Source organism: Heliangelus exortis, chromosome 3, assembly GCF_036169615.1.
Source record: "Heliangelus exortis chromosome 3, bHelExo1.hap1, whole genome shotgun sequence".
In the NCBI taxonomy this organism is placed as follows: domain Eukaryota; kingdom Metazoa; phylum Chordata; class Aves; order Apodiformes; family Trochilidae; genus Heliangelus; species Heliangelus exortis.
The window spans coordinates 82,346,429-82,369,826 of NC_092424.1; the positions used below are offsets into that span (position 1 = coordinate 82,346,429).

The following is a 23,398-nucleotide window of genomic DNA, read 5'->3' on the forward strand; positions in this document are numbered from 1 at the left end:
TAATCTCTAAGACAACACATACCTTTAAAAATTCTGTATTACTTCAAATTTTGCACTTTCAGTCTTTCCTGACTCTACTCAGCATTGTAACTATTTTCCAATATGTCTTCTAGGTCATACGGGCCATTCCTTTTTCAGCCACTCCTTGTTCTCTACAGGATTTTTCCATGAGGGAATAAAAGAAGCCAAAAAGTTACCTGTGTCGAAACTTAATTGGCATTATGTGAATTATTCCTAAATTCACTGTTTATATTCAGACTTCTTTTTATCTCCAAACTTGTCTTTAAACTCTTGCCTTAATTTACTTATGGGAACCTCAGCAGCAGGACAAAGAACTCTAAACTATTTTGCCTTGTTAGACCTTTTCAACCCCCCCTGTCTCTCTGTCACTACCAACATCTTCAGTTCACATCTCACCTAGACCTAAATCTCAGAATGTGCAAGACAAGTGGCTCTTGGAAAAGATCTTTCTGTAATTAAACTGTAAGAAACATTTTTTTTTTTTAAGTAGGAAAGCAAAGAGCTTTTCAAATTTCTCCTTCTCTTCCAGCTAACACAATTTTCCTCCAGTAAATTAAATCTTTGCCACACTACCTCATTAATTTGATCTCACCAGCACCTGATGTGCCCCCCTCACACCTTTCCTTTTGCAGTCACATGAAATAGGAACACTACTTAGTTTTTCCTTTTTTATCTTTCATTAGCCCTTGTTCAGTGTTCATATATGAACTTCCACAATTTCTTATGTCACCTCTCAGGCTTTGAAGGAGTTCTTTTCAAATATTTCCAAAGTCATGTCAAATCTTCCTCAAAAGTCTCATTAAAAACAAGTCTTTGTTTCTATACCCATAAAATAAATTTTATCCTAGCTAGGCTGCTGATGTGCTGCATCCTAACAGTGTAAATAGTTTTTTGCACTCCATCTGCACTCAAGGGAAGGGGCAGAGTCTTTGAACTGGCACTGGCAGAGCCGGGCACTTCTGTATCAACAATATGCTACTAGAAAAAGTAAATATTGTTTTTCCTTTGTTGCAATATTATATGACTTTCTTGCAAAGAAACCAAACTCTCAAAGCAACACCCTAACAATATAAGGTTTATTCCTTTTGTCTTTGAGGCTCTTCACTAGAAAAAAAACAAGGTTGCTTCTGGAGCTATCTGCTCCTATTGCTTATTTCCCAAATGAAGTCTTCTGTTGCCCATGTTTTCTAGCAACAAACTGCTGTCTCAGAGGTATAATTGTCACATGAAGTCTAGTAAACAGTTAACACATCACCTGGGAGTTACAGAACTCAAACTCAACCTCAACATGCAGCACTTAAGCACATTGCTAACATAAGTCCCATCCAAACTACGACAACACTAACATATAAACCAGACAGTGAGAAAACAGCACAAGATAACTGAAGCAGAAAAACAAGATTAGGAGATATGGTTATGTTTCTAACACCTTCTACAAGTGTGGTCTCCTTCCTCTCGTTTTTGGTTCACTCCAAAAAAGTGGACCTTGGGGATCTCCCAAGATGGCAATAAATCATCTCCTCAAGATGAGGAAAATGAAATATATTTAATCACTGGCTGCAAGTGGTCCCAGTCATCTTTGTGACTTGAAGAAAGTAAGCTGCTGTAACAACATTTTTTTCTTTCTTAACCTCTTCTGTTTAACAGCCCAGTGGGAGAGACAGCAACTGCCAAGTTAAAAGCTATCAGGTTACTGAATTCACAACCAGTTTCCAAGACCTGCTATGTACTACCTAGCATGCAATACATGCAACATTGATTCTTTTTGAACTGCAGTAATAGTACTTCTCCCAGCAAAACATGCACTTAATTAATCCACATGAAATGGATAACTAAAGAAGGAGCTTAATTGGAAGAACAGTGAAGGACTTTAAAAAGTCCTCTAGATTTGTCAACCAGGTATTACAATCTAAGTGGTTAAATTCTATCCATCAAGAACTGTGAATATGACACAAACACACTTGTGCAATACCATATGTTCTGAAATAGTGTCTTCTCCTCCAGCCCATCTTTCCAGCAGTCTCTGACACTCAGCTCTAGCAGACTGCATCCCAGAAAAAGTGGAAGTTTCTTCCAAACACAGTATACAGATTAATTCAAATCACAGATCACCAAAGCTTTTTTTGGTAATTATTTCTGCAAGTTTTAAAATTTCTTATCTAAAAGTTACTTAAACAGTAAGTTTTCAGCAAAAATTTAGAAGTTTCTGCAAGTCAATGGTTTTCTTCTTTTACTGACCTCTCCTCAGCTGTAACCCTAACCCATATACTTTTGCAAACCTGTTTTTTCTACCTAGTGATAAAGGCTATTTCTAAGAGCCTTTGAAACAAACAGTTGTACTATTCCTGTGAATGCCTTCACATGAGTCTTCCAAACAAGTAAACCACTCACATTTTAGAGAAAGCACAAGCTATAACACATCCATTTCCCTATTATCTTCCCAGGTCATGCTAGAAAATACTATATTTAGCAAAGAGTTTAAATCCATTTTAGTGTCACTCCTTCGCTGTTCTTGATAGATAGGACCAAAAAGCATCACCATGTATTATTGCTAAGATATTTTAGCTTGTAATTAAACCCAAATGGGAGTACAATGATTAATATCTGATCCAATTGCAGTTGTTTGGGTTTTTTTAATGAAAGCATATTTATAAAATCAGTTGAAGAAATTAAAGACTCCGGAAAGCAAGTTTCAGCAAGTCAGCAAGTTTTGAGAACTTTGAAAAAGTTTACATAAAGCTTACATAAATTGTAACACATTCAAAGCTTTTTCTGTTTCCAAGGACAAAGGAAAACAGAAGTCCATTTACAAGGCTTCTCTCCCAAGTGTTCTTCCCTTCTTCAACAAACCATGCAGGGGTAACAAAAGAACAGAGATGGTAGCACTCAAATGTTAGGACTAGATGCTAACTCACCATATTTGTCTCGCAAGCCAACTGTACACCTGAAGACACCACCAAAGGCCACATCTTCACCAAATATTACTGAAAGTAAAGGAGGTTGATGTTACTCCAGTGCATCTTATTTCTACAGAACATTTTTCAAAGTTTTCTGTATGAGACAAACATAAGTAGTACCCAACATTTCATTTTATTTCAAGATGTGTCTAGACCTAAGTGTTTCTCATGCACAGCCCAACTATAACAGAGATCCAAGGTTAATGAGGAATCAGCACAGCAACACAACTGTGTCTCAAAACTGAATTAGTGAAACTGATCCAGCTATGGTTCACTAAATCACCTATTTATTTTTCTGAAATATTCTATACTATCACAACATCCAAATAAATAAAAGCAACTCCAAGAAACAATTACATTCAATCACTAAAGAGTCATTGAAGTTGTGTGTCCTACTTTCACTAAAAACCTTTTGCATTCTTCATCCACAAATTGCAGTAGCTGTAGAGTTCTGAAAAATGCCAAACTGAAGTTTTCTTCAAAATACTAATCCAATACAACATTTCAAACCTCCCAACATGCTTGCCAGATCCCTGAAGTGTGACTTCAGAGAACATCTCTAGAGAAAAAATGGCTATGTAATAACTAGACAACTCTTAGTATTCAACACTACCATCTTTATAGCATGGATGACCTATGCAATATAGGTTTTATCAGTAAAAGTAATTGCATTCTAGGTCACACGATCCATTAATACACACATTTTGAAGTTTTGTTAGTCTCAAAGTGTAGAACATCTTAGAAAACTTTAAAGATCATGAGAAACGCATGTAACATTTTACACAAACAGGCAAACCAAAATGCAATTCATACAAAGAGAAACACACTGACAAGCATAGCATACCTGCAGTTGGATCTTTGGCTAAAGCATTGTCCAAGGCACTTGTTATAGACTGGAAAAGATTCATCTTCTGAGTTTGCCCTGTGTGAAAGGGATTATTTAGCCATTTATTTTCACTCAAAATACAAAATACATTAGAAAACACTGATGCAAAATATGACTAAAAAATCGTTAACAGTGAAACTGGATCCCTGCTAGGAGTACCTAAAACTCATTTGCAGAGTAAATTTAAGATTATGGGATAGATAGGATTGAGCATCGTGTATTTTGCAATCCCAAGGACTGTATTTCTACTCTTCTGCATTCAACCCTTTTGCAAAAACTGCTCTTAACTGAGCAAACACACCTTTGCAATGCACATTCAAACACTAGGAACAACAACACAACAGTTTTTCAAAGGAAGAAACCATAGAAGAAACCACAGCAAAACATTATTGAGAATTGGAATCCTTTCTGTTAGATCCCATGAACTTTACTTCATCATTCTTTCACTATTTTTTAAAGCTACAGCCTTTCCTGTTTACAAACAGCATCAAATCCACACTACAAAGGATGAAAACTTGAAACTTATACTTGAAACTTATACTAAATGGGCAAAGCAATTGCACCAGACTGCTGTATCATAATCTTTTGCAGCTGCAATCCTACACATTGCTAAACTCAGTGGCTTCATTTGTCACACTTGACATGGCCCTTTATAAAGGAGAACTGTAAAAAATAGTTATAAGAACTGTCCAAAGTACATGAAATCTACAAAAATCAACATATACAAATTCAGTGGAGGGAAACCTGGGGAATAGCAGGTCTTTCTCTTTCCCCAGTCCTCCACATGAGGTTATCTTCTCCTCAATATACAATCCTTGCAGTATTTTAAACAAATAAATGCCTATTATACAAGCAAACGTCAGAAACTAACATGGACTGTTCTGACCTGCTGCTCTTTTTAATAAGAGTTCTGTATCAGCCTTTGTGGGAAAGAAGAAACTAATTGTGCCCTCCAGATTTTAACAGTAGAGTTAGAGAAGCATTATCTTATTATCAGGATTAGTATTGGCATGATTTGATTTTACTTTCACCGTTTTCACAGAATTGCAAAGTGCATTTTAAATTATAGGGAACTAGTTTTCTACTAATGAATGGCAACACAAACTGGCCTGCAGCACAAGGGCTTCTTCTCCACCATGAGACCTACAGCACACAGGTTTTACTCTGCAACACCTTGCATGCTTGTACCTCCTAAAAGCGAACAGGTTATCTCAGACTTAATGATCAATCTGTAACACTGTAACAACTGATCAAGCTGTAACTGTAACAACTCAACTAAAGACACTGGACCATGTGAAAGAGCTCCTCTGCAGCGGGCTTCTTCCAGGAGAACTCATAGAATCATAGAATTGGCTGGGTTGGAAGGGACCTCAGAGATCATCAAGTCCAACCCTTGATCCACTACTGCTGCAGTTACCAGACCATGGCCCTGAGTGCCACATCCAGTCTCTTTTTAAATATCTCCAGGGACAGAGAATCCACCACTTCCCTGGGCAGCCCATTCCAATGTCTGATCACCTTCTCAGTAAAGAAATTCTTTCTAATATCCAACCTAAACCTCCCCCGGCACAACTTGAGACCGTGCCCTCTTGTCTTGCTGAGGGTTGCCTGGGAAAAGAGACCATCCCCCCCCTGGCTACACCCTCCTTTCAGGGAGTTGTAGAGAGTGATGAGGTCTCCCCTGAGCCTCCTCTTCTCCAGGCTGAACAGCCCCAGCTCCCTCAGCCTCTCCTCATAGGATCTGTGCTCGAGTCCCTTCACCAGCCTGGTTGCCCTCCTTTGGATGCATCTGAGAAATAAAGTCAGACCAAGAAATTTCATCCCGAGCTGCTAATTTCCAACAGATCTGCGTTTACCCTGTGTGATCGTGACAATTAACCTCCAACCTTTCACTGGACAGCAGTGTTTATTAATCATAAGTTTATTACCACACTCATGGCTTCAGAACACAATTTAAAAAAAAAAAAAACAACAAACATAACAGGGATGGATGCCAGTCCCGAAGTTACTGCCAGAAGCTTTACCACGGGAACAGGAGTTGAGCAAAAGAAGGCAGGCCTTGCAGGAAGGAGCAGATGACAGGCAGGCCTACAGCAAGGTCTGCCCCGGTTGCCCAGACACCGGACCAGCCCGCCCCGAGCAGCACCGGACCCGCAGCCCGTGGCCCACGGGGACATCACCGCCCCGGACAACGCGGGGACAACGCGGGGGGACACGCTCCCAAGGCGAAGGCCGACGACGCCCAGGGTACCGCCCCCAGCACTGGGGGTCAATGCCCCGCAGGGAAACCCTCATCCCGCAGCCGGTACTCGGCGGGCACGGCAGCCCGAGACGGGGGGAGAGGAAGGAAGGGAGAGGAAGAAAAAGGGAAGGAGAGAGGGGAGGCGGGGAGCGCCCACCCTTCTCTCTCCCTTCCCCTCCGCCCCACCCCCGCCGGGCGGGGGCTTCCCCCGAGAAGGCGGAGGCGGCGGGGCGGACCCGACGGGAGAGAGGGTGGACCCCGGTCTGGCTCTCACCGTACGCGCTGGGTGCCGGGTCCGGCTGGAAAGCGAAGTGGGCCGCAAAGCGGCGCGTCACGGTCGGTAGCGTGGTCAGGCGGCTCCAGAGCCCATCGCCACGGCTGCGTATCGCCACTGACACCGCCGCCCCGGAGGCGCGGACCCCGCGCAGCCCCAGCCCCGCCGCCGCCATCGCCATCGCCGCCGCTCCCCGGGGCCGCCGCCGCCACCGCCGCGCGTTCTAAAGAGGCGGGGTCCCGGGCGAGCTTTCTGATTGGACAGTGGCTGGAGGAGGATGGACCAATCAGAAGCCGCTCTGCGGTGGGTGGAGGGGTGGGAGGGGAGGGGGAGGGAGAAGGAGGGGAGAGAAGGGGCTTATTGCGCGTGCGCGGGAGGCACGCGGGGAGGGTGCGCGGCGCGTGGGGGCCGAGGCTGCGTCCTCAGCACGCGCGGGCGGTGCGCGGGGGCGTGAAGGGGCGTGGAGCCTTCCCCGAGGGCGGGGCGCGAGCGGGCGGGGCGCGGCTGCCCGGCGCGTGGGGGGGCGGGGCCGCCTGCTGTGAGGGGCGGTGGCACTTACCCTGCCCCTGCCCCTGCCCCTGCCCATCCCCCTGCCCCTGCCCCTGCCCCTGCCCCTGCCCCTGCCCCTGCCCCTGCCCTTGCCCTTGCCCTTGCCCCTTTTCCTTTTCCTTTTCCTTTCCCCTCCCCTTCCCCCTTTCCTTTCCACTCCTCATTCCCCTCCCCATTCCCATTCCCTTTCCCATTCCCTTTCCCATTCCCTTTCCCATTCCCTTTCCCTTTCCCTTTCCCATTTCCTTTCCCATTTCCTTTCCCATTTCCTTTCCCATTCCCATTCCCATTCCCATTCCCTTTCCCTTTCCCTTTCCCTTTCCCTTTCCCTTTCCCTTTCCCCTTCCCTTTCCCCTCCCCATTCCCCTTCTCTTTTCCCCTTCCTCTTTTCGTTTTCCTTTTCTTTTTCCTTTTCCTTTTCTCCTCCCCCTTTCCCCTCCCCTTTCCCCTGCTCTTTCCCCTTTCCTTTCCACTCCCCATTCCCCTTCCCCTTCCCCTTCCCCTTCCCCTTCCCCTTCCCTTTCCCCTTCCCTTTCCCCTTCCCTTTCCCCTTCCCTTTCCCCGTCCCCTTCCCTTTCTCCTTGCCCCTTTCCCTTCCCCATTCCCTTTCTCTTTTCCCTTTCCCCTCCCCATTCCCCTTCCCCTTCCCCTTCCCTTTCCCTTTCCCCTTGCCCCTCCCCATTCCCCACCCATTTCCCTTTGCCCCTCCCCCGTTCCCCCTTCCCTTTACCTTCCCCTTCCTCTCCCCCTTCCCCTTCTCCTTACCCTTACCCTTACCCTTACCGTCCCCTTTATCCCTTCCCCCCTTCCCTCTTCCCCCCTTCCCCACTGACAAATTTATACCAAATATAATGTGTATGGGATTGAATACTCTGCCTGATATTGGTCACCTATGTGCTCCGCTCCTCCCTACAGGAGGGTCACAGGTGTGATCCCTTTGCTCCCTTTCTATTCCCAGACCATAAGATGTTCCTCAGAACCAAGCAGTGGCCTCAGCTCTTCACACCATTCTGTAGCCATAACTATAAACATTGAGCATTAGCAGTCCTAGAAGCAGACACTGAATGAGAAACATGTATTTATTTCAGCAAGTGCAGCTGCTTGGCAGAGAAAAGTAAAATTACAAGAAAGAAAATTTTTTCTACCCTGGCTCAAACTGGGGCACACTGAGATTTTCTAATTATCATGCCAGCATCGAGAAATATTGAACAAAAGTCTGAAATCCTCCAATTCTTCCCCTAGCCCTGAAGGATTAAAAAAATTAATAGAGAGACCTGCAAGTATTACCTGTTCCCTGTGTCTTTAAACCCCCTCACAGTTCCACATCTACCCTCTCTGTGTCTTATTTTTATGTCTTCTTGTCCGAGGTCTTGTTTTCCAAACACACTTCCTCATGCCTTCATTATATTTTTTCCCTTTTTTTAGTAATGAAATCATAGTCTTTCATATGTAGGTATTTTCCTTGTCAGGTTTTATAAAACATTCTTTCTGATATTACCCTGCCGGTGTCTCACCACCCTCAAACTAAAGAATTTTTTTCTAATATCTAACATAAATCTCGTTCAGCTTAAAACCATTACCCCTTCTCATTTCACTGCATACTCTTGTAAAAAGCCCCTCCCCAGCTTTCCTGCAGACCCCCTTCAGGTGGAGGAAGCAGCTTTAAGGTCTCCCTGGAGCCTTCCCAAGGCTGAACAACCCCGACTCTCCAAGCCTGCCTTCACAGGAGAGGTGCTCCAGCCCTCTGATCATCCTCGTGTCATTCCTCTGGACTCACTCCACGTCCTTCTAGTGTTGGGGGCTCCAGAACTGGACACAGTACCCCAGGTGGGGTCTCACCAAAGCGGAGTAGAACTGGAGAATCACTTGCCCCGACCTTCTGGCCACACTGCTTTTGATGCATCCCAGGTTGTGGTTGTTCTTCCTGGCTGCAAGCACACATTGCTGCCTCATGTTCAGTTTCTCAACAACCAACACCCCCAAATCCTTTTCCTCGGGGCTGTTCTCAGTCCTCTCCCTGCCCAACCTCTGCGTGCACTTGGGATAGCCCCAACCTATTCGCAGGACCTTTGCTTGGCTTTGTTGAGCTTCATGCAGTTTGCAGAGGTCCACCTCTCCAGCCTGTCAGTCTGGTCCAGCAATAATAATTTTATCTGCATAGCTCCTGGTATGTGTTATAATATTCCAGCAATTGCATTTTGTAGACAGCTTTCTCGCTGTTGTTCACCCACATTGGGCCACTTCTGTAAAACCTATACACCAGACTGAAAGAATGAAATCAGGTACATTTCCCATCTGTGGGGATTAGTCATTATGTGCACGTTTACTGTTGTTGGCAGCCATTAAACAACTCTGGCAATCATTAATATTATTTCTGAATAATCATGGAGAGTAATTAAGGAGGATATGATGATGACTGCAGACCCTATTGACATGGACCAGATTATGCCCATGTTTATGCCAGCATTAAGCAGATGTAAGTCCTTTGAAGTCTATGGTGTTACCTCTGATTGACACAGATCTAATTGTGAGCAAACTGCAGATATTGAACCCTGACATGAGCATATGGCTCCATGTCTACTCTTCTACTACAAAATCCCTCAAAATTTGGACATAAATTGTATTATGTCTGAACTATAGCTTCCTTCTGAGCTCATCACATTTCCCAGTAGATGTAGCTTTATTTAAGTTACATCTCTGTAGGTGATGAGCCATCCAGATTATTTCTGTTGCATTCCATCAAATGTAGTTTCACTGTTGTTCTCTTGTCAGTGCAGTCTGTCATGCTGTAATGTTGCTGAAAGTTTTCCTCCCTGCTCTGTGGTTCATCGAAGGAATTTTGTAGCATGTTCTACACCCCAGCAGTTGATGAGCTGATTCACCCCCTCTTACAGAAGCTGCTAGTAAACAATCTTGTCAGGCTCATACATGTTTTGGCACTTCAGCTTCCTTTGCTGTCTTCCTCTTGCCTTAATTATGTTCTTCTTAATCTTCCTTTTTCTGTAATTTTTTGGTACTTCGTAGCTGTTTTCTCCCCTGTCCCTTCTCCCTCACTCATACAAATGGGTAATTTTGCTGGTTAGGGACAATCATCTCTTTCTGGGGTACCTATAACTGAGGAATTGTTTTCTAAACTGTACTGTGGAAAGGAAAAGTTGTAACTTTTTGGCCCGTCTGGCTTTGTTATAAATCTGTACAGATTAGCCATGTGAACAGAGAGGATAGTCTTACCCCTAGGAATAAGACAAACTGAGCAAGACCAGAGCAGCAATGTTTTTTAACAAAGGGACTTAGAAGTGATTGCTTTCATCTTAAGCAGCATAAATGCCAGGGACTGTTTTGCAGCTTAGCAGGGAAATTATTATTTTAGACTTTGATAAAAAGCAGACAGTGAGCACTGCATCTGGGCCAGCCAAGTTGTAGTCTGGGAGAGAGCAGGAGAAAAAAGGAAATGAAGCCTAAATGGAGTAGTTTTGTACTCATTTGTGTGTAGGGTCAGAAATCATCCAGTTACTTCTGACATATCTCACATCTCAGTGTGAAGACAGTGCTTCCCACTCAGCCTACAATAGTAACTGTGGCATTTGTTTCCAATTGCTGTTTAGATTTTTAAACACTTCACATAATTATTACACTTGAATTAAAGACAATTCTGTTTTTAAAATACACTGAAACCATGCTAGAAACAGTGGTTCTATTCACAGATACATTGTTCAGCTTTCTTATAAGGCATTTAAGTGTGTCATATTTAATGGATGAGAATCCCACTCTCTTTCATTCAATCAGTTTTATTTCTTTGAAACCACAGAGGATGTTTAACTCTGTTTTCTACTGTGACTCAATCTAGAAATACCTGTACAGGGAAATTATTTCTGATGGTTGACAGCTCATAAGTCTAATGCAAAAAACCATGATAATGAAATACAACTTGTACAAGGATTAAGGACCACATTTTTATCTTGAGGATAATGAAAGAGAGGAACAATTTCTCTCAGAACATGCTGTATTCTCATCACTTCCATTCTTCAAATAGTAATTTTACTCCCTTGTAGAAGATGTATTATAGCTGAAAGTAAAGTTATTATCTTGATATCAAAACTACTGAGTTAGGTCATGCTGAAATAATCATACTAATACCTTTCAGTTCTAAAATAACCATTGCTGCTCACTAAGATGTGAAAATTGCTATTTCACTGATCAGGAAAGTATGCCAAAAATCTTAATGAATCAGATTTGGAAACGAGTGGAAAGATGAATTGTTCATATGTATTTACAATTGACATTATAAGCAGTTTTCAAAAAGCAAATATACAAGTCCAGTATTCAAGACTCTTGGGATAAAACATATCCATCCAGCAGACCATATATAAACATGCTGGAATACTGCTTTGATATTTTTATAATATACTAGAGTATCACTGGTCAGTTTTGATGCTTCCTTATAGTATGTTCATGTTCAGTAGAAAGCAAAAGAGGGAGAAGAAGGTATTGGATCAGCTTGAGCCACAAAACCACTGAGCCAAAGCCTTTCTGTTTTCCCATAGTTGTTCCCCTGTAGTACAGTGCAGTTCCATGTCTGTTTAATGATCTACCTTTTTGAAGTTCTTTGTCCTCTATAAGTAATTCTTATAGAGGCATAATTCTTTTTTTTCTTTTGCTATTTTTATTAGAGTACTATCTGCTTATATTAGTCAGACTGATAGCAGTAGCTCTGATTTAGATAATAATAAATTGTAAACCTTATCACATGTACAGATAGAAGTGTGTTACAAAAGGAGACAGAAAAGAAAATCCACGGTTCATTTTGTCAGAAGATAGAACCACATTCATTTTAGTTGGCTTTAAGTAATGTTCATGTCAAAAGTCACCTTTGGGTCACATGAGTTCCTACAGGTTTCCACAGTGTTCTGCATGCCCCTGCTGGGTACTGCTCTGGAGATAACTCTGGGGACACTCAATAGCAACCTTCCAGTACCTGAAGGGGGCCTACAGGAAAGCTGGAGATGGACTGTTTATAAGGGCTTGTAGTGATAGGGTGAGAGACAATGGTTTTGAATTAGGGAAAAGTAGATTTAGATTGGAGGTTAGGAAAAAAATCTTTACTGTGAGGGTAGTGGAAAAATGGAACAGGTTGCCCAGGGAGGTAGCCGAGGCCTTATACCTGGACATATTCAAGGTGAGGCTTGGTGAGGCTGTGAGCAACCTAATCTAATTGAGGGTGTCTCTGCTTACTGCAGGGAGATTGGACTAGATGACCTTTAGAAGTCCCTTCCAACCCAAATTATTCTATGATTCTATGCCTGAATGATGGGATGCCATCCAGAAGGACCTGGATGGTCCTAGTCAAGCTGGAGAAGTTGGACCGTGTGAACCTCATAAAGTTCAACAAGGCCAAGTGCAAGGTGCTGCACATGGGTCAGGGCAATCCCTGGTACCAACACAGGCTGAGGGATCAAAGGGATTGAGAGCAGCCCTGCAGAGGAGGACTTGGATGCAGTGGTGGATGAGAAGCTCTATATGAGCCAGTGGTGTGTGCTTGGAGCCCAGAAAGCCAAATGCCACAACCTGGATAGGGTACCCAGGGGGACACAGGTCAGAGCCCTTTGCTTTCTAAGCTCCTTCTCAGAGAGGAGCCCAGGTGCAGCTGGAACCAACCTTAGAGTGTCAGACCCGGCCCTCCCAGGGAGAGCGACAGAATCACAGAATTTCAGGGGTTGGAAGGGACCTGTGAAGATTATCGAGTCCAACCCCTGCCAGAGCAGGATCCAAACTGGGGCAGGGCACGCAGAAATGTTATGGTCCGAGAAAATGCTCAACTGTCAAGTACCCTTTGATTGGACGGAAGTGACACTCAAAGTCTGGTTTTGAACATAAGATTTAATTAGAATTACTCAAGGAATCACTCATAAAAGCTGATGCTTCTATTATTACATATGCTAAGGCTGCACAATGATGAAGGCTGATTATTTTGATCACAAAAGTCACAATACAGGTGCGTTCGAGCTGCACAAGCTGGGAAAAAAATTGTGGTAAGCATTGTGTTACTTAATGATTTTAGGAAAGAGAAAGAACATAGGAGACAAATAGGAGAAGAAAAGTTAGAGAGGTAGATAACAGAAAATCACTGGCCCTGGATCCATCATTGGGCCAGACAAGAGGGGAGGATTGGTGACAATGAAACTCCCAAAGCCCACCAATGCAGCCCCTCATTTTATGGACCTATCTTCCATGTTTCACAAGTAAGCATGATCAAGTCATCATGGCTGAGCAGCTGGAATGGGCTTCAGCCCCTTCTGCCCCTCAATCAACTTTGTTATCTCAATCATTATCACAATATGCAAGACCTAAGCCATACGCAGATCTTGTGGCTGTCGCCATCCTCTCCAGCAGTTCTTTTGGAGTGCTAACAAGGATCTGTTCATGGATTACAACGATCACTGCAGATCAGTCCCTTACACCAAGTGTGTCCCAAGCTGTGTCAGAAGAGACACGGTCTGCAGGTCAAGGGAGGTAATTTTGCCCCTCTACTCTTGTGATACCTCACCTGGGGTACTGTGTCCACTTCTGAGGTCTTTAGCAAAAGAAAGACGTGGACCTTTTGGAGTGGGTCTAGAGGAGGACCACAGAAATGATCAGAGGGCTGGAGCACCTCTCCTGTGAAGGCAGACTGAGAGAGCTGAGGTTGTTCAGCCTGGGAAAGAGAAAGCTCTGGGGAGATCTTGTAGTGGCCTCCCAGTACCTAAAGGAGGCCCATGGGAAAGATGGGGGTAAACTTTCTAGTACAGAGTGCAGCAATAGGACAGGGGGAATGATTTTAAGATGAAATAGGGTAGATTTAGATTAGATGTTGGGAAGAAATTCTTTACTGTGAGGGTGGTGAAGCAGTGGCACAGGTTGCCCAAAGAGGTGGTAGAAGTCCCATCCCTGGAAGCAACATTCCATGCCAGGGTGGATAACCTGAGCAGCCTGATCTATATGAAGATACCCCTGCCCATAGCAAGGGGGTAGGACTAGGTGATATTTAGAGGTCCTGTCCAACCCAGACCACAGAAGCTGTGATTATATGATTTGTTGAACTAGTATCAGTTGCCAGAGGGGCAACATTGCTCAAGTCAGTGCAGTATTCAGGACCTCGGGTTGTTGCTCTCAAACATGAGGAGACTGAAAAGAACTGCATTCAGGGTGTGACTAAACAAAGCTGCCCCAAAATAGGTCATATTCTAGGGGTGACTCTGCTACTACTTTTATAAAAGCAAAACCACACGCTCACCTGTCAGTTCTCCTAAATATAATCCAAATGACATATTTTTTTCTTCTACATACCTCTCCCTTTTAGTTTTATCATCTTTGCACTTGTGAATGCAATTCACATTTTAGTCTATAAGCTTGATCTTCCTTTATATCTAAATAAATACATTAAAGCCCATTAGAAATAGCATAATTTGAGAAATGTCTTACTGCTTTGTAATTTTCCAGATACACCATTAGATGGCAGGGAACAATAAAGATTTACTTGATGAAATGCAAAACATCTGTTGAAATATGTATCTGTCAGGTTGTTCTCTCCACCCTTCTTATATCAGAATCATTTTCTACTGTGAACTGTCAAGAGCTTTGTCTAGTTAATTATTAAATGAATTACCAACAGGGCTCAGTCCTTTTGTCAAAAGTGTTTCAGATTTCATTCCTGGGCAACTCTTTTGTAAAATTAGGAAAAGAAAGGAAAAAAAAAAAAAAAAAAAAAAAAAAAGAAAAAAAGAAAAGAAGTATATTTATCCTACTGGGAGATGTCTCTCAAATTTAAATATCAGCGTAGTTGTATCTCTACCTCTAACCTCCTGATGCTTCTCATCAGGATAAATCTGAGTGGAAGTAGCCCCTAGGCCCCCAGCAAGCATTAATAGGGGTCAAGAATCTTTATTTTTCCTCTCGGAGCCTTGACTGTAAACTGGTTGTAAGGGCTACGCTCTTGTCTTGGTGCATCTGTAAATAAGCACTTTTTACATGTTATAAATACAAGAAGATTGAAGTGCTGGGGTTTAGATACCCAGGCTGCCATAGAGGTGAGTGGATGTCAAAAGGTAGGGAATTTGTACTGCCAGCAGCATTTGTTTCTCTAAATCTAGATGGTTACTGATTTTCCAAATGTAGTGGATGTCAAAGGTGATAGAGTAAGTGGTGGGAATCACAGAGCAAGACCTGGCTGCTTGATAACTCATTCAGTGATTGATGTATGAGAAATTAATTCTGCTGGTGGTGACTCTGTAGGAGCTAAGGATGCTCAGCATTTCCTGAGACCTAGAATAAAGTCCCTGGCAGGATTAATTCCTATTTGGTTTCTTCTTATTCCTTAAAACTCTTCTAGTGCTGTTGGTAGGAACTGTGCCACAGATATTGTCACATGTGCTTAACTGGAAGGCCCCAGTGAAGATTTTTCCATGTGTTTATGTAATAAACTCATGCCAAAGGAAGGAGTAGCAATTCCAGAAAATACTATACAGCTGCAGTTTGCCATACCCATTTGTTAAAGTAGGAAAAGTGCAGGAGGGACATTTTATGGATTTCATAGAATCACAGAATCATAGAATTAGCTGGGTTGGAAGGGACCTCTGAGATCATCAAGTCCAACCCTTGATCCACTACCGCTGCAGTTACCAGACCATGGCACTGAGTGCCACATCCAGTCTCTTTTTAAATATCTCCAGGGACGGAGAATCTACCACCTCACCGGGCAGTCCATTCCATTGCCTGATCACCCTCTCCATAAAGAAATTCTTTCTAATATCTAACCTAAATCTCCCCTGGCACAACTTAAGACTGTGCCCTCTTGTCTTGTTGAAAGTCGTCTGGAAAAAGAGACCAACTCCCACCTCGCTACACCCTCCTTTCAGGTAGTTGTAGAGAGCAATGAGGTCTCCCCTGAGCCTCCTCTTCTTCAGGCTGAAGAAGTGACTAGCCTGATTCTGCAGAGAAACTCAGCTCAATGCAGTTTTAATGTGACTGAATGAGTGGCAGTAGAGACAGTAGAGACATAATTCACAGAAAAATGCACGGTAGCAACTCACAGAACTCCTACAATGTGTCTCTTTTGTCCCAAGCAAACACATCTGTAAGCAAGAAGTCCTTTGCTCCCCCCAGTTTAGCCCCAGTGTTGCCTGAGAACACTGACAGTAAGCACACAACCTCTAATCTCAGGGTTTGTGAGGTCTGCATGTCTGATTGCATTCAAATTCAGTATTTTTCATATGGATCCAAGTTTCAGTCACTGTGTTGTATCTGCCCAGTCTAGACATAGACAGTCCTGTAGGGAACTGTGTATCCAACAGGAATCTTCAATATTTAAAAATCCCAAACCCAGTAATAAGGATGGTACAAGATGGTCTCAAGTTGTGTGGCATGGTCTCAAACTATGCCAGGGGAGGTTTAGGTTGGATATTAGGAAGAATTTCTTTAGGGAGAGGGTGATCAGACATTGGAATGGGCTGCCCAGGGAAGTGGTGGATTCTCCATCCCTGGAGATATTTAAAAAGAGACTGGATGTGGCACTCAGTGCCATGGTCTGGTAACTGCAGCGGGAGTGGATCAAGGGTTGGACTTGATGATCTCTGAGGTCCCTTCCAACCCAGCCAATTCTATGATTCTATGATTCTATGAGTCTAAGATGAGTTAAGCAACAGATTCTGTTAACTGTGTGCAGAAAATATAGCTTCCTTACAAATAGAAATACTTACTGTCTGTGCATATCACAGTCCCATGGCAACCATGGCTGTGGACATAAAATGGGTTTAAAAAGCAAAGGCAGGGATTGGGAGAATGAAGAACCACCCACAGTAGAGGTAGATCAGGTTCAAAACCTTCTAAGGAACCTGAAAATGTACAAGTCCATGGAACCTGATGAGCTTCATCCATGGGTCACGAGGGAACTGTGATTGGAGTTGCTAAGCCACCATCCATCATATTTGAGAAATTGTGGCAGTTGTGGCAGTCCAGTGAATTTCCCACCAACAAGAAATAGGGAAACATAACCCCCATTTTCAAAAAGGGAAAAAAAAAAGACTCAAGGAACTACAGGCCAGTCAGTCTCACCTCAGTGCCTGGCAAGATCATGGAGCAGATCCTCCTGGAGACCATGCTAAGGCACAGGGAAAAGAAGGAGGTTTTTGGTGACAGTCAGCATAGCTTCACCAAGGGCAACTTGTGCCTGGCAAATTGGTAGCCTTCTATGATGGAGTTACTGTGTTGGTAGTTAAGGGAAGAGCAGCTAATGTCACCTGCCAGGATTTGTGTAAAGTATTTGACACTGAACTGAAAATCCTTGCCTCTAAATTGGAGACACATGGACTTCATGAATTAACCATTCAGTGGATGATTAGCTAGAGGGTCACACTCAATGAGCTGGGGTCAACAGCTTGTTGTCCAAGTGGAGACCAGTAGCAAGTGGCATTCCTCAGGGGTCAGTTTTGGGAATGGCACTGTTTAACATCTTTTTCAGTGACACAGACAGTGGGATTGAGTGCACCCTCAGCAAATTGCCAATGACAGCAAGCTGGGTGGTGTGGTCAACACACTGGAGGGAAGGGAGGCCATACAGAGGGACCTTGAAAGGCTTGAGAGGTGGACCTGTATGAACCCCATGAGGTTCAATAAAGCAAACCTCAAGGTCCTGCACATAGGATGGAGCAATCCCAAGCACAAATACAGACTGGGCAGAGAATAGATTTGGGGTACTGGTGGATGAAGAGCTCAATATGAGTCAATGAGTATGTTTGCAGCTCAGAAAACTAACTGTATCTTGGGCTGCATCAGAAGAAGCATGGCCAGCAGGTTGAGGGAGGTGATTCTGCCCCTCTGCTCTGCTCTGCTCTGCTCTGCTCTGCTCTGCTCTGCTCAGACCCTACCTGAAGTACTGTGTCCAGTTTTCAAGCCCCCAGTGCAGGAAGGACGTAGAGCTTTTGGACTGAGTCCAGAGGAGGGCCATGAGGATGATCAGAGGGCTGGAGCACCTCTCCTATGAGGACAGGCTGAGAGAGTTGGAGTTGTTCATCCTGGAGAAGAGAATGCTCTGGGCACACCTTATAAAAGCCTTTCAGTATGTGAGGAGGGGCTACAGGGAAACTGGGGAGGGACATTTTACAAGGGTGTGTAGCAACAGGACAAGGGGGAATGGTTTTAATCTGAAAGAATTTAGGTTAGATATTAAGAAGAAATTCTTCAGTATGAGGGTGGTGAGACACTGAAGTAGGTTCCCAGGAAGGCTGCAGATGCCCTCTACCCTTTACAGCCAGGTTGGATGGGGCTTTGAGCAACCTTGTCTAGTGGGGGGTGTCCCTGCCCATGCAGAGGGGTTGCAACTAGAGGATATTTAAGGTTCCTTCCAACCCAAACCATTCTGTGATTCCATGACTCATTCTGTCTTTAACAGCCAATTGTTTCCTTCACAAATAAATCAGATACAGATTTCAGAAAGCTGTCAAACAGGATTTAAGGTAACTCTGCATGCCATCAGCCTTAGGATCTGACACCAGTCTTGGTACTCCAAACAGATTAGTCCTGCAGCCAGTCCATAAATCACCCTACCTGATAGCTACCTTATAACGCAATATATTATGACTATCCCAGGAAAGATGCAGCATAGCCCTGGAGATCATGGAGGGAAGCTGCAGTGTGTCAGGAACTTGGACTCTGTGGGAAACCAAATAAGCGATTTTTTTTTTCTTGTGCATTGTGAGCTGTTTAATGGTAAAACAATGCTGTCTTTGAAAGACTTGATAAAAAACTGGAGCTGTGAAGCAAGTGTGTTCCTCTGAGGAGTTTGTGTTCCTTGAGGCTGTCCAGGCTCTCTGAAGGACAGGCTGCTGGGAAGAGGTGGGTGTCATGCAGTGCAATATCCATTGCAAACCCTGTGCACATCAGGATTTGCTCCAGGAGTCCACAGCACAGGGCTTGGGCCCTGTGGATCTCTTCCACATGAAGAGATCTCTTCTTGTCAATACTAACAATGCTGTTAGTTTCTTAGTAGATTGGTGCCTCACAGCACATTGGTTAATGTTGACAGGGTCTGGGGCAAAGGTAATTTTCTTATCTTTGTAGAAAAGGGAGGAACAATCATAAATCATGTTTGTAAAATGCAGATAAGTAGTATGAAATATTTGGATCTCCAGAAAGGAAAGGTCTTTTCAGTCTACATGATTCACATGAGGGTTACCATATGCCTGAAACTGTGGAAGTTTATTTATCTGTTATCAGACTTTTTCATGGTTGCATCAGAAATGCCAAGAGCTGCTTACTCAGCTGGTCCCAAATCCTGAGGATTTCCATTTGTGCCTTTGGTCTTTTCATTTTTTTTACAGTCAGATGAGAACGTCTGCCTCAGAAGAGGATAAATATGTTAAGAGATATTGTCATATTTTGAGAGAGCAAGGACTTAGCCAGATCAGTTTTCAGGACTGCTCACAAAAACTTCTTTGTTTCTCCTGAGCTCTGTGCAAGATTTTGTATCTTCCATCTACTTTCTGAGGTGGGGGTAATAAAGACAAGAACATGCTTCAGCACACAACCCCCCCACCACCTTATTATTTATTGCTATTGTGCTTTATCCCCTTTTATGAAGAACATGAAAGAGTTTATTTTTTGTTTGCTTTTTTTTTTTTTAACTGCCTAGGTAATGAACTGCAAAATTGTTGAGCACCCAGTAAACTAAAACATATTTTAGTTTATGCATATGCAGCAAAGAAGGGATAACATTTCACTGTAAAACAGAAGGAAAACCCTTGTTCTGAACTACGTCAAATTCAAGCATGAAAGAGTTTCCTTTGAAAGGGGGATCTCAGGCAGGACAGTAGAAACAGGTTACCTGGAGAAGTCAAAAATATTCAGAAAAGCAGCAGGACAAAGTGTGTTTCCTAGACATATATGATGACTCTGTGAGGACTGATGCTCTGTACCATCTTGCTTTGTCTTCTCTGCTGGGCCTCTCACATCACCCAGAAATGAGATTAGTGGAAAGAAAGAAGAATGCTTTCTTAGTATGCTTTTCTTAGCAGGCTGAGAAGATGATAACAAGGAGTAGGATGTGATAAAAAACAGGAGTGGTTTTGTTCAGGTCTGCAAGATACTGGGATGATTTAGATTGCAGTAGGTGAATGCCTAAGGTTGTTTTCCTTCAAATGTGCCAGGAGGTGGTTACTGATAGTTTCACATGTACAATCAAAGCTACTGCCTATGACTACACATATTCAGCTTCTTGTGAAAGACTGTTACAGACAAGACCAAAGGAAAAACTACTCTTGCAAGCAGTGCTCTACTTGTCCAAAACAAACAACAGCAAGGGTGGTTTGTGTAGCAACTTATAGCAGGAAGAAGTTTGGGGATTCTCATCCTCTCTTTAAGGCTGGGATCTTGGAAAAGAAGCTGAAGGGTAAGAGAGGAAGAGGGATGCAATTGCAATAAACCAAAAAAAAAACCAAACCAAACCAAAACAAGCAAATTACTGACAGAGAAGAAAAGAATTGATAAACGAATTAATAAATTTGCAGTAATGGAAGGGGATTTGAAAAAGCAGGCAGATGATGGAATGGCAAAAGAGAACAGAAGTTGCGACAGAAGAGATGAAAATATGACTGAGATAGCTCAGAGGTGGGGCTAAGACAGGGCAAGGAGACTGAACAAGACCAGGAAACAAAATTACCTCCAGGTGAACAGATGGGAGCAAATCTGAGATTCCCCTCTGTACCAGATCCATTCATCCTCTGATGATCAAGTGAAGGCAGCATTAGGCCTTACTCAAAAATGAGGCTGAGATATGGGGCAGAAGTTGAAAACTGTCAGTGTAGGGATGGCAGGAGATGACAGAGGATGATGGATGGGGGACAAAACTGCTGTCTGTAAATGTTTTGGGTTAACACCTTGGAGTATAAAAAGCTATTTGAATTGAATGACAATATTGGCACAAGAAAGAGTGTCCATATATTAGCCATTAATTATTCAGGATTGGAATTAGAAGTTCCCAGCCATCAGATCAAGAGACTCCGAATGCTGTCCCATTAGAAACAGAGCATGCAAACACATCCTAAATTATTATCAGGTGGAGCTTGGTAAGTCTGGGGATGTAATCATACACAAGATTGTTATGAACAGTGAGAAATCCCAGATTGAATGTTGTAGGAGGACTTTAGTTACTGCCCTTATCTTCTTTTCTTAATAATGATGCTGTTGACTCAAATTGACCAGGACAGGTGCAGACAGACACATATTTGCCTCACTTATTTTCCAAGCCAACAGGATGCCACCCACCTCTGGAATCTGTGTAGCTGGAGTGGCCCAGGGCTGTACCCAAGCTGTTAAATATGTGCAAATACTTGACTTTCAGATCTCACCTGGCTTGCCTTTACCTAACTTGGAGTGTGGGTGAGGGAGTCCACACCTAACCATATGCCCTCAGAGGGCTCTGCAGGGCTCATATGTTTGGTACCTCAGAAGAGTATAAAAACTGCCTAGATTTGGGGTGTAGGGACTGTACAAGCAAATGTAGCAGGGCTCAGGGTACTTGAGATTCCAGAAGAAATGTAGCAGCAACAGCTACTAATCTAGGGTACCCCCACAGGACTCTCAGGAGCCACCTGCCCCATCTCTCTGGCCACTTCTGTGTGACCGTGTGATGTTTGGTGACACACCAGGCTCACCAGCCTTATGGATGACATCACCAGTCACAACTTACTCTGACATCCTTGGTTGTGCTGACTTCCTAGACAACACTGTGCAGAGGAGATGATGCCACTGTTCCTCCCAGTTAGAGCATCCCTTCCTTGTCTGTCATCCTCCTATGGTCCCAAAAGTTACATTGGTCCTCGAAAAATGTACAGACCCTTCCTCGTGCTGCTGTGACCACAACCACCTAGTGCATCAAGTTATGTTCCAGTGCACTGACCTATATTTGTGTATTTGGAAGCAAATATTTATATATTATAGGCATATAACAGATTATTTTGAATTGCTAATAAGGTCCTGGTGTAGAAAAATTGTTAGACCCGTCACTGCATGGTCATCTGCATGAACAAGACCTTTATCTTGCAAATTATTCTCCTGCCATACTGACTGCTATCTCAGCCACACTGAATTTCCATGTTGCTCTCCTAATAAGTCTCTCTCTCTGTGTGAATGTGCCTGGCTCACAGTGTTTCTGCTGGGACTGAAATGGGATCATTCCCACACTACTTGAAGCTTGGCATTCTTGGCTTCTGAGCCTGCCTGCTAGGAGATAGCTGTGACCATGTCTTCCTTTGATGAAAAAGTTCTTATCTTAGGCGAGATGCAGAGTACTTCATCTTGCAACATTTCTGCTTCCCCCCCCAGGCAGAGAGATTGAGAGTGAACACACATGAAGATGACAACTTGTACTTTCAAAATCACAACCTCACCTAGGACAACAGTTGATAACAAGCCCGAGCAAAACTGAACGACTGACTCACCCTCCCCTCTCCTGGCCCCGCTGGAAAAGACTGGGGGTGTCTGTACAATCAGTAACACTGGTTTCAGTGAGATTCTTTTTTGTCATTAAAAGAATTGGAGCTTCCTTAGCCTGTACCTTTATTATAGAAGCTTATCTCTTGTTGTATTTTCCCTGAGTTAGGTTGCTTCTATCAGTGGACCGGTGACGGAAATGAGTGGCATTCTGTTTCCTTGTGTGACTACATGCAGGTGAAGTACAGCACTACATTTTTCACATAACTACATATATATATAGCAATAGTTAGCTCAGCTGCAAACAAAATTGTATCTAAGACTGAGATTATGACTTGTCGGTACTTTCTAACCAAAGTGAAAATTTATATTTTGAATTAAATACCTTCATATCTACAAAAGAGATAATAAAAGCATTCCACCAGGAAAAAAACTCCACAGAACTATTGATATACATAAGGATACAGATGTATGAGTGTAACAACCTGTGCGACTTTGAAATCTGAATTTCTTAAACAAAAATAGATGAGATTTTTCTCACAAAATAGTGTGTCTTCTTAGTCCTTTCTGAACAAGTGAATAAAATCCCTGGATCATCTTTGTTTCCAAGCCCTTATAAGGTATCTGTTGCTTATTAGAAATACACGTTTACCTGCAAGTCTAAGTCTAAAAACTACTCTTGAAAGAAGATCATGACTGCAAAGATATCACTCTAACATTAGAATATGTTAAAATAAACTGCTGGACTCCATGCTTACTAAAACTTATTCTTCAGTGTCTTCTCTTTTCATCCTTTCCCTATAGTGTGGAGGCCTCTGCATTATTTTACTGTGTGCTGCTGAACGTAGAGCAGAACCACGAGTTATTCACTGTGCTTCTCTGATGTGCTCAGGGATAGCATTAATTAACTTTTTATGAACACTGATTAATATCTTCCAAGACTGGCCACAAAAAGAGGCAATATTGCTAGGACTTCTTTTTACATGAGGAGCAAAAACAGAAGGATTAGA

At 43.1% G+C, this 23,398-nt stretch overlaps 1 protein-coding gene and 2 long non-coding RNA genes across 5 annotated transcripts in view; 2 read left to right on the forward strand and 1 right to left on the reverse strand.

Moving 5' to 3' along the window:
* The window catches only part of BCKDHB (branched chain keto acid dehydrogenase E1 subunit beta), a 111,298-nt gene extending 104,671 nt beyond the window's left edge, over nt 1-6,627 (reverse strand). Inside the window, exons 1-3 of one of the 3 annotated variants that reach the window (XM_071741484.1) lie at nt 6,381-6,615; nt 3,823-3,900; nt 2,937-3,005 (exon numbers count right to left, since the gene is read on the reverse strand). In XM_071741484.1, the coding sequence (XP_071597585.1) occupies nt 2,937-3,005; nt 3,823-3,900; nt 6,381-6,561 (328 nt within the window). In that variant the 5' untranslated portion in view covers nt 6,562-6,615. Of the gene's footprint in view, nt 1-2,936; nt 3,006-3,822; nt 3,901-6,380 lie in introns of all 3 variants that reach the window. The other 2 variants (XM_071741486.1, XM_071741487.1) reach the window with 2 other exon arrangements.
* LOC139795045 (uncharacterized) overlaps nt 6,069-23,398 on the forward strand; it is a 38,370-nt gene continuing 21,040 nt past the window's right edge. Inside the window, exon 1 of the long non-coding RNA XR_011725368.1 lies at nt 6,069-6,169. This is a non-coding gene — a long non-coding RNA (uncharacterized lncRNA). The remainder of the gene's footprint in view (nt 6,170-23,398) is intronic.
* Nucleotides 6,537-22,714, forward strand: LOC139795043 (uncharacterized). The gene is made up of 2 exons (XR_011725366.1): nt 6,537-6,683; nt 22,281-22,714. It is a non-coding gene; the product is annotated as an uncharacterized lncRNA (long non-coding RNA).